The sequence below is a fragment of the Mizuhopecten yessoensis genome, unplaced genomic scaffold (genome assembly GCF_002113885.1).
Source record: "Mizuhopecten yessoensis strain PY_sf001 unplaced genomic scaffold, ASM211388v2 scaffold8361, whole genome shotgun sequence".
NCBI classification, from domain to species: Eukaryota; Metazoa; Mollusca; class Bivalvia; order Pectinida; family Pectinidae; genus Mizuhopecten; species Mizuhopecten yessoensis.
The window spans coordinates 892267-903813 of record NW_018407509.1 but is presented as its reverse complement, the minus strand read 5'-3'; the positions used below and the strand labels follow the sequence as shown (position 1 = coordinate 903813).

Below are 11547 nucleotides of genomic sequence, written 5' to 3'. Positions count from 1 at the left end.
TAGATAAAGTTTTGTTAAAAGTTTACCACGGCAGAACTGTTTTAAGTAAATGAAATATAAATTCGCATAGTCCTAAGCCCAAATATACTCGGTCGATACCCTGATTGTAAATAAATATGAAAATTGTGTTTCTAGGTCATCATACATGTATTTATCTCCTATATATAGCTTGACTGTGAACCAGGTCACCGAAATATACACAATGTATATATATGATACGTTAACTGTATACAGACAACACTGAGAGAAACGCTGCGACTGATATGACAAGGATGGTATCTTTTCAACTCGATCGGTACCTCGTGTGAAATTAACACACAGAGTGTTATTATTTATTTACCTACATATTTAGCTTTTATATACCAATAACTGGCAGCACAGTTTCTAGCCCTCTCTTCTAATCATCATTATAGCTCAATATCTTTTATATACTTACTAGACCTTGTCGTCCTATTTTAATTTACACTATATTAGTGTATATTATGTCAATTTTAACTCTTTTGCTATATCAACATTACACTTGAAGTGTGTTAACCCTCCTATTATATACTNATTAGTGTATATTATGTCAATTTTAACTCTTTTGCTATATCAACATGTATGTACATTACACTTGAAGTGTGTTAACCCTCCTATTATATACTGCCTGTGTGATATGCAGGTGTTTCACTATTATCACTTTACATCATTTTTTAGTATAGTACTTTAAATTTAGTGCCTGTGATATCTATTTATATGCTGCTATGTATGTGCTAGCTTTCTGTGATAGTGTATAGCATGAATTGTTGTTATCTGTTGTTTTTTTTTTATCATACCGGTTTGTCGCAAAAATAGCGCTACAGCGCTAATGTTTCTCTGTTTGATATATGCGACGTTAAATAAAGTTTCTTGTATCTTGTATCAAGAGTGCGGGTTAGTATCAATGTAGTCCCGAGAAGTAATCCATATCTAATCCGAGGTTCAAAATCCGTTGGGAAGCATTTTTTGTAGTGTTGATTTTGATCTATATATATATATATATAGATAATATGACATCTAAAATAAGCCTACGGATCACTAGCTACCTATAACATTGGACATCCGGATAGAAAGCTTGAAGAAGAAGAAAAAAGTGGTAAAAAACCAATGAGGGGAGGGTCGACGTTGGGACAAACTTGTAGCTATATATATAGCGCCAGGATTTTTTTCTTCAAAACATTAAAACACTCTTTTTTATTATTGTTTTTAGTATCATTTGTATTTTCAAACCTCCTATTCGATTTTAAATTAAGGGTATGGGCATGGACAGGATCCAAAAGTGGAAATAGGTATTCAAGTGACATTCCGAAACACTTCTCCTCCTCAATGGAGCGCCCCCTTGGTAATTGTAAAATCAGCATGATAACAATACGAGTATGGAGAATTGGCCTTATTTATCCTAAGGCATCCCTGGACGAAGGGTTTTGCTTTCCCTCGGAGCAGAAGGATGGGCGTAAGTTTTGAAAACGAGACTCAATAAATGAACATTTCGATTAATGGTCATTAACAGATTTTTTATTTTCGATCTGATTTCCATGACGGTCATGATGATCTTCTTCTCAATGTGGTGTTTCTTACACCCAATTTCACGTGCGTGACGTCGCAATGTGACAACACAATATGACATGACGTCATGAAGTCGGAAACTTTTCTATATGTTGTGATGCAGAAATTGCGACGCCTTTTTGTGGTTTCTGAGCTGATTGGAATTGAGAAAAAATACTTTTTTTCATACACGGGGGTGTAGGGTATGGAAATCATATATGCCTCTGGATTTTCAAATTGGTGCAAAACCTTCGATATATATCGGGTTTTACCCAGTTTGAAGAAAATCCTTAGGTGGAATTTCCCTTATCTACACCACTCGGCATGAAAGAGTTTTATAATACCCTTTGCGGCATTGTTTAATATTCTACGCCAGAATTCAATACTTTCATTCATCAATAATAAATTTTGGGCTTGGTAAAGAATGAATGTTTTTTTTTCTTTCTATTTTGACCCATCCTCGGTATTAATCCTCCGGGGGTTATGCTCACTTTCGCTCTCTGCATCCTTGGAATATGAATGGCAAAATCGGGCTTAGTGTGCGCAGAGCATAGCAAATTCAGGCTTAGTGTGCGCTACCTTGAAGACGAAACAAGAAGACTAGTTTCATCATTTCAAAAGAATCTCGCGGTCGCGTAACGGTAAAATTGACGGGCTTTGAAGTCGGGTGTCGCTCTTTTTTAATCTTCAAAAGGACAGCACCAGCCTACTGATTTGTCAGGTCCTTTTCACTTGATAACAATCAAATAGCTAGCTGTGTTCCTTCAATTTTGCTTTGACATATTCCAGGGTTGCAGAGAGAGAAAGTGAGCGGAACCCCTGTAGTATCGAGGATGAAACCAGTATTATATAGAAATACACCTCTGCCTGGTTTGCTATCCAGAGTCGGACAGACACTGTCTTGGCATCTGACGGGCAAGCTGCAAATTTACATGGATTTTCCCCATAAATCGTCGATTTATGGGATATCGATGGGGAAAAATCATCGATGTATCTGTCACGGATTTTCAGTGCCGCTCTATGTTGAAATCAGAATTTAGTACAGAAAAACCAAGAATTTTATCGTTAAAAATATATGTAATCATTATAATGGTAGGCCTATTATCTAACAATTAACTCAAACCATAAATTATTATTTTATGTAAAAACGTCATATGGTGTCCATCCCATGTCATTTTGCACCGGTCCCTCATATTCTGTATAGGCCTATAAGAAATGTTACAAGCCTTGTTGAAGCCGTATATCATATTTTCTTCAAGTTAAAACTTTGTGTTATTTTGTATATTTTTTTTCTCTTGTATCCTATCACCATTTTAGTTGGTAAAATATTTAGCGCTTAAAATTGGCTGGAATAAAATAAGAAAAGAAAATAAAAACAGAAAAATGCGTCAGTTACTGAGTTCAATTTTGTAAGATTGCCTAGACTCGCACGATTTGTCTTCCTTTGCATTGAGTGTCCGGCAATAGGTGGCGCTCATGCTGTCGCCATGTTCTGTATCCCTTGGCGACGTGTAAATTTCAAAGCACTGTATTTGTTGGAGCTGTATCCTGTCACAGCATACAACTGAAATAATGGCGAAAACTTATGATGGACCGAGTTTGGACCTGGAATATGTCGTGGGATACAGTAAGTAATGATTATTTTTGTATTGTTCATGTATTTACTTAGTAAAGACAATCATATCATAAAAAGTGTTTCGGTTCTATTATCTTCATGACAACATTGTGTTACTGTATCATGTGTTGTCCATCATATAAACAAGAAAGCATGGATTTGTTTAATGCTTTGTTTTATGTTATGTTGACATGTAAATGTTTAATTGCAGTATTCTTAAATGTTGGCTTATCGCATGACAGCTGAAGAGGGAGAGAGAGCGGGGGAGGGGGGCCGGTCGATCGATCAGAGTTCATTGAGCTGAGTTAGAGAGGGGAATCAACGGTGTTGCTATTGACTTATTTGACTATTTTACTCCAATATTATGTCTATGGGGATATGTAATCTAAGGTTGAGAAAGCCTCCCAAATATCAGCAGCAACATTTCAATACTAGGATACATTTGTAACAGCTAAGATAGAAAAAGTACATGGCCAGACCATGATTCGAACCATGTACCTCAAAACTCAAGATGGACGCTCTACTAATTGAGCTAACTGGTCGCTGGCATTTGACCCAGTCCAGCCCTACTACCTTCCTCCCTCCTTTTTCTTAGTCTTTGCACCCAAAGACGGCACTAATTACAGCCCAGGTTTGGGTATCATTCAACTAATACTTGAAGTAAGGGTTGGTCACAGGCATCACTGTATCAGATTCAGAAGAGGAAAATTGCACAGCCAGACTGGGACTCAAACCCTGTGACCTCTGAACTCTAGATAGACGATCTACCAATTGAGTTACCTGGTTGCAAGCAATTGACCCCGTCCAGTAGCCCGAGTTTCCTCTGGCACTGACACCAGACTTATACATTTTGGCAGATAAATGTCTGGTGTGGGGCCAAAGTGCACTACTGTTTGAAAACTAGAAATATCCGCCACTGTTTGGTATCGAGGATTGACCAATCAGCAAAAAGGTGCGGTCCGGAAATCTTTAAAACAGGAATAATATGTTCCGTTTTCGATCCTGATCAGTACGATTTGTTGATTAGTCACTCCCATTACCTGCAAAATGACATTTGCTCAGGTAGGAGATTTTAAATGATTGAAAACAGAGGACTCTACTGGCGGAATTAAGCAGCTGTTGGTGATAATATTTAAATAAGAGCGAATTTGTATAAATAAAAACATCCATTTATCAATATATATGTGAGTTATGTGTTGTGTCAGTAGATTTTTTGTTGTCACCACTTCAAAATTCCCCTATACCAAACGGTGTCGGAGAATTCCACATTTTCATATAGTAGTGCGCTCTGACCCCACACCCAGACATCTACCTGTCAAGATATCTTAAGTCTGGTGTCAGGGCCAGAGGAAACTCGGGCTACCAGTCAATTGAGTTGGAATATATTTGCAGGTCTGCTTAGATATCAACCACACAGGAAACGTTTATTTTGACTGAGGTTAAATGGGGTTTCATAGTCATACTTTTTAAAATATTTTTTTTATAATCATTAACTATGTTGTTGATATTTAATGACTTTTTTTCTTTACTTTAAGGTGGAATTACAAATGGCCTCAAGGTTCATCCCGACAGACACCATTTGATCTACTCGCTTGGGAACACAGTCATCATTGAAAACATCGAAACCAAAAAACAGCAAACTCTTATGGGACATTCGGCCGATGTATCCTGTCTGACAGTTTCCAACTCGGGGAAATACATTGCCTCTGGCCAAGTCATTCATATGGGTTTCACAGTTAGTATTCTGGTTTTCCAAAATTTCTTGTTAGGTCAACAAAAAAATGGCTGTTTTGTTTCATTTTATTTCTGAAAATATTTCTCTGGATTTTATAAGGCATCAAATTTTGTATTTTTTTGCAAACAGTTTCGTAAGTACAGGATATACATAAACAGGTTTTTGACATGATATAATCTTAAACAAAAATAGTTTGCAGGATTTAATTTTCATTTTATTTAGGTGAAAATAGGGATAACTATAGTAGTATCGGTTAAAATTGTATAACACACACTTCCTTATCAAATGAATTATTTTTTTTCATTATTTTTTTTTTTATCGTGTTTTTTTTTGATAATAAATCATATTATATAGTGTCAAATCATTCAATATTATCTCATTACTTAAAGTTTAATATGGTCTAACATACATGTATCTCTATTATCGGTACGCCAACAATACCAGAATCCAGGAAATAAAGATTCATGTTAAAATAAAATAAATACATGCTATTAAAATGTAAAATTATGTAAAAATTCTCGCCTGTAGATCAGCTGTTAACAGAAGGGAGAGGGTTAATGCAGGCAAATGGGCTCTGCTTGTTGCTTTGTCTATTTCAATAATTGTCCAATAAATCTGAAATGAAGATACCTGGGTAATGATTAAAAAAAAATAAAAATTAAGGCTGTATAAATGTCTTTTTTTTTTGTATCTGTCACAGTATTGTTTTTGTTATGTGAATAAAGAGTTTTTTATTTGTAACTTATATGTAAGCATGCGTTGGTTAAAAAAAATAAGAAAAAAATTAAACACATGTATTTTTTTGTTGACATTCTGATATAATCATAATTATGGACTAATTTTATTTGTAACTTACTAGTAGACATGCATTGATAAAAAAATAAGTAATGAAAGTATTTTTTTATTTTTTAAAAATTAAAAACATGTATTTTGTTCTTTTTACAGGCTGATATAATCATATGGGACTATGAACAGAAGGCAATCTATGCACGCCTACAACTGCACAAGGTCAAAATTGAAGCTCTGGTATTCTCCCCAAAAGACAGCTACCTTCTTTCTTTAGGAGGACAAGATGATGGCTCGTAAGTAACTTAACCGTTGTGATGGGCAATCGGTTTAAAATCATAATCGATAATCGGTTTGTAATCGGAAGTACTAAACCGATGGATGATCGATTGCATAATCGGTTTATAATTTTATGCGACTGAATACCCAAATAACGTTAGAACACTACTACATGTATTACATCAATAAACTTACATATAGTGTATACTTATATCACGTTGATTTCAATGATGAAACAATTATATTGATTATGGAATTTGTAATTGATAATCGGAATCGGATAGGGCAAAGTAATCAGTTTTTGAATTATAATCGATCATCAGCCTATCACTTCTTAATAATGGCTATGTTGAGGGGGTAAAATCTTGTTTTTAGGTATTGAGAAAAAAATCTTGATTCTGGAAAAAACACATATTTTACATAAGGGTAATGTTATTTTTGCGACTTTTCCCACATTTCATATCATGCAAATTTATGATTTCCCCAATTTAAGTTCTCATTCATTATTATGTGTATTTTGTTGGTATTCATCAGTGCACAAATCTCTTAAAATTCCATAATGTACTATAATCTAGCGCACAAAAATAAGTGCGTTAAATCAGTATTTCTGCTTTTGTTTTCCACCCTGACTGTCTTTTGTTTTTACAGATTGGTGGTATGGGATGTCGCAACCAAAAATGCAATCTGCGGCTCCAAGGCTCAGAGTGAAAGTGCTGGAAACACATTGTGTCTGGCTTACCATGAAACAGACGAATTGAAATTCTTCAGTGGCGGAGAGTAAGCATAATTTTAATTAGTTGGTTTGTAGTTCAGCTTTAATTCTGTGTAATTCAGGGTGGTTGGGTTGCACAGTTGATAGTGCACGCGCTTTCATGATTTTTAATGAAGTAAATATGTGTAAAATTTGATTCTTGGCAATTGTGTAATACAACAGTAAAACAAAGCGACTACAGCTTGTTTCAATTCCTTTCGCGAAATTATTGAAATATCGTTTTGAATTCCTTTCACGAAATTATTAAAATATATATCGTTTTGAATATTTTCATATAATTAAAATCATAAATGGATAATGGGAACGATTATTTTGTCATGCATATACATTGTATAAGTCTTTTTTGCTTTCAGTCAGACACTAAGAGTTTGGGAACTGAATGTAGATAACAGGAAAATTAAGCCACAAGACGTCAGGATGGGACAACATGTCCGAATGAGCAAGTGTATACAGGTATGTAGCAGGTATTATGTACATTAAATGTAGGTACACAGCTTGGGTATGTCTAAGGATTGAAATGCATTATTTAACATTGATGATGGTATGCAACAAAATTCTAAATATTAATAATAATATACAACTTTTGATATAGCGCCCTATCTAGCTAACATAAGCCACTCTAAAGCGCTTTACAGTACATAGATATACAGTTAGTGTATACATACATTAATCAATAAAAATGTGGAGGAATTTGCAGGAGCTGCCTTATAAGGTGCTATCTACTTAAGTCCTATGCCACCTGGCTAACATCTCCCTATGTGTGTATGTCTGTGTGTGTGCTGGAGATGTAAATTGTTCTGTTAAACATAGTCTATGATGTGTGGTAGCGAATTTGGAAACTTCATTTGGCCAAAACTTTGTTGCATACCATCAGAAATGTTGAAAAGAATTAGATGCATCTATGACAGTCAGTTTAAAACACCGAAGACAATTTGAGCTTATTGTTCTTCAGGTCTCAATCTGTTCAAAACCTTTTCTTTTTTAAAGTGCACAATTTATAATTTGGCAGAAATTAAGCCATTTTTTGAACAAACCAGCTTGATCTGTATATTTTCAACAAATTTGATGGATAAAAGATTGAAAAATTTCTAAAAGACTGGACAACAGACTTGAAGCCTTTATAAATTTATACTTTCCCGACGGTGGCCGAGTGATTTACTGATTAAGGCATCTGACCATCTAAGATCACTAGCTCTCCATCAATGGGTCGCAGGTTTGAGGCCTACATGGGGCAGTCTCCAGCAACTCATCCATAAATTGAATATAGATTTTCTCATGTTTTGAATTCAAATATGGAGATTAAAAAGAAAGATTTTTTTGAGTTTTATAAGTTGAAATTGTACTAATTTAATAAATTAAGTGATAATTCTAAATCTTCAAAATATCATGATATTTTCATAACTTAAAAGACACTTTATTCTCCCCCATTACACAGAGATAACCACACTTCTGGTCAGGGAAAGATATCTCTGTCTTACCATAGGGTAAGATTCTTAAATGTCTGGCCCTTGGCCAAGCCTCAGGCTAGACATTTAAGAATGTTACCCCTTGGGTTGCGGCTTCTCTGTCTTTAAACCCCAAGGCAGGGAAAGACGATATATCTATATCAATGGTAGACAGTGGGATAAAAAAAACTGAAAACTGAAATTTTAATTTGCTACATTTCAGATGAAAGGTAACTACCTTCTGTGTGGTACCTACACAGGAGACATACTCGGCATAAACGTAGATACAAACCGCTTCCAGTTTCTCGGTCCTAAAGGGGGACACAACTCTAAAAAAGCAGAAAACTTTCAATGCGGAGTTACTGCCCTTGCACACTTGCCAGGCAATCAAGAGATGTTGGTAGGATCTGGAAATGGAGAAGTTGCTTTAGTGACATACCGTCTTGTTAACGAAAAGAAAAGCGAATGGGTATTTGAGAAGAAAAGGTGAGCATTTGTTTTCTTGTCTAACAGTCATATTTATGCTTTTATCAGCTCTTCTAATTTAATTACTAAGTAAACTAGTTTTGAAGTATTTTTTGTAGTAAACTGTTTAAATCTGTTCGAATCCTGGTGTAGCAAGATTTTTTTTTTACCATTATAAAGAAGATCGGTATGGACACCTATCAAGTATTTGTAATGTTCTTCATTTTGCCCTCTTGTGATCATAAATACCATTATAGTTCACGAAAATGTGGATAAGTATACATCAAACGAAACATTGAAGTCATGACACATGGTTTGAAACATGTACATGCAATGTACATTTTACATTTCCATATACGTGTATGCGCAATCTTAAGTTGACAATGCGCGCAAACAACAAGATACAATGTTGTACACTGCTTCTGAAATCAAGGACGACACCGACCTCAAACGTTCTATCATCGACCAATCGATGAGCCAGATGCAGTGAGTGACATGCTGAAACAACAGTTCGGTTTGTGGGCGTGTTCTTTTTTAACACGGCTTGTTGACGACGTGACGATTTTGATTGTAATACCCTGTGCACTTTTTCCTTTATTCATTTGTTCATATTTATTTAAAGGTCATGGTTCGACAAAAATTGTAAAGGAGAAAAGGTCGCTGTGGCAGCCATTGCATTGAGAGGTGATGGTCATCAGGTAAATTATAAAACTGGATAAATTTGTTACAATTTTTGAAATGATTATAATAGTAATATTTAAAAAAAGAAAAGAAATACTTTGTATTCAGAATTTGACTAAATATTTCTCATTAACTTATTCACCCCCAAAGACACATTTGAACCCTTCCAATTCAAAGGTTGGAATAGTTCATTATGAGATTTAGGGGTGATAGAAAAAGTTATTCAGTATCGCACAATTGCAGACTTTTTACAGGGTGAATATGCGGTTTTATTGATCAAAGAAAAAATTATTGACCTGACAGGTATTGTCTTGGTCAAAATTGTTTCATTCAGTCAACACCACAACAGCATATTCACCAAGAAAAAGTTGGGAATGGTACACATTTCAATTATTGTTTAGTAATAGATATTATATATATAATTCAATTACAAAAAAAAATATAATCAAGATTTTGACCAAATCCCATGACTTGCATATTATTTCATCATCTCTCAGCCAATCAGAAGCAGTTTATTTATAAGTTCTATGATATTTTAATATAATCATGAAATAACATGGAGAAAAAAAGTTTTTAAAATACTAAACATCAGATTAATGAAATGCCTGTATTTCCTTAATTTCTTGAACATTTAGCTATTTATATGAAGTATTTTTTTTTAACTCATTCACCCCTGAAATTTCATAATGAACTATTCCAACCTTTGAATTGGAAGAGTTCAAATGTGTCTTCCGGGTGAATGAGTTAAATAACATCAGATAAATGAGATTATTTGATTTCCTTTATTTCTTGAACAATTTGGTATATATATATATAAATTCTTTTTTAGTTAAAAAATCATCCTTTTGAAAAACAATATAATTTCACAAAGTAAAACATAAAGATAATTTATCAAACTTCTTTGCTTTCCAGTTTTACGTCGGAATGTCCAACTCTCAGATCTACAGGTTTACCTATACGGACTTTGCATGTGAACTTGTCAAATCCTCCCACCACGGTCCAGTCACGGATATTGTTTTCCCATCGTAAGTTTATCAGATATTGACTAATATACTGCGTAGCACTTTGGTTTTGTCAAGAGGAACTTGTATAATTTGTAAACCTGTATAAACTGGAAATTCAATAGGTTTGATAACAGCAAAGTGAAAATGTTTTATTTTTTTTCCAAAAAATGAAAATATAACTTTTATGTATGGTACTTTAGTAAGTGTGCAAGCTGGACTCCCAAGTCAGAAAAATGACAAACAAATTGGAACTCTTCTTTATTGGGGATAAAACACAGTGCACAGGGACACTCTACCCTTAATTGAACTTGGATAATGCAGGAATTTATCCATCTCTCGCAAGATAAAAACAAATATGTTCTCCGGACACTTTGTCAAGATAGATTTGTTTTAAAATGATTTCATGAACATCAAAATCTATTGTAGTTCTATTTTCATAAATTGCTGAATCCTGTAAAGCTATCATGCAACTAAAAAGCAAGATTGGAATAAAAAAAAAGTTTAAGCTTCAAATTCTGACAGAAAAGATTTTCAAAGGTTTTTAATCAAAGGGGAAACTTATAGCAGCTACAGGGTTACAAACTGGACAAACTTGAATCATGCATCTGTGGGAATAACTTATTCACCCCTGAAGACACATTTGAACTCTTCCAATTCAAAGGTTGGAAATGTTCATTATAAAATTTCAGGGGTGAATGAGTTAATACAAGAGGCCCAGAGGGCCTGTATCGCTCACCTGAATATGTTTAAAATAATTGGTTTAAAGTAAAGATTTAGCACTCCATCGTAGGCGCTGTAAGTACATATGAAATTTCAGAAAGATCCATCCAGTACTTGAGATATAACAAATTTCAAACAGAGCCCCACCCCTATGCCCCTAGGGGGGGTCATACCCACCGTTTATACAAAATTGAGTCCTCTTGGTCAAAGGAAGCTCCAGACTAAATAAGGATAAGATCCCTTAATCACGATGGTTCGAAGAAGGATTTTACAGGTTTTACCTCTATTTCTCCTATTGGACCCTGCCCTTCTGCCCCCTGGGAGACCACACCCACTGCTTATACAAAATTGAGTCCCCTTGGCCCAAGGATGCTCCAGACTAAATTAGGATAAAATCCCTTAATCCCTATGGTAGAAGAAGGATTTTAAAGGTTTTACCTCTATTTCCCCTATAGGGCCCAGCCCCTCAGGTCCCAGGGGGG

General features: G+C 34.8%; 1 protein-coding gene across 1 annotated transcript in view; it reads left to right on the top strand.

Annotated features, from left to right (window-relative positions):
* Nucleotides 1-3039: 3039 nt before the first annotated feature.
* LOC110455651 (cilia- and flagella-associated protein 52-like) overlaps nt 3040-11547 on the top strand; it is a 14711-nt gene continuing 6203 nt past the window's right edge. Inside the window, exons 1-8 of the mRNA XM_021505898.1 lie at nt 3040-3190; nt 4714-4913; nt 5859-5995; nt 6627-6755; nt 7104-7203; nt 8419-8681; nt 9283-9358; nt 10254-10366. Of these exons, the coding sequence (XP_021361573.1) occupies nt 3136-3190; nt 4714-4913; nt 5859-5995; nt 6627-6755; nt 7104-7203; nt 8419-8681; nt 9283-9358; nt 10254-10366 (1073 nt within the window). The 5' untranslated portion in view covers nt 3040-3135. The remainder of the gene's footprint in view (nt 3191-4713; nt 4914-5858; nt 5996-6626; nt 6756-7103; nt 7204-8418; nt 8682-9282; nt 9359-10253; nt 10367-11547) is intronic.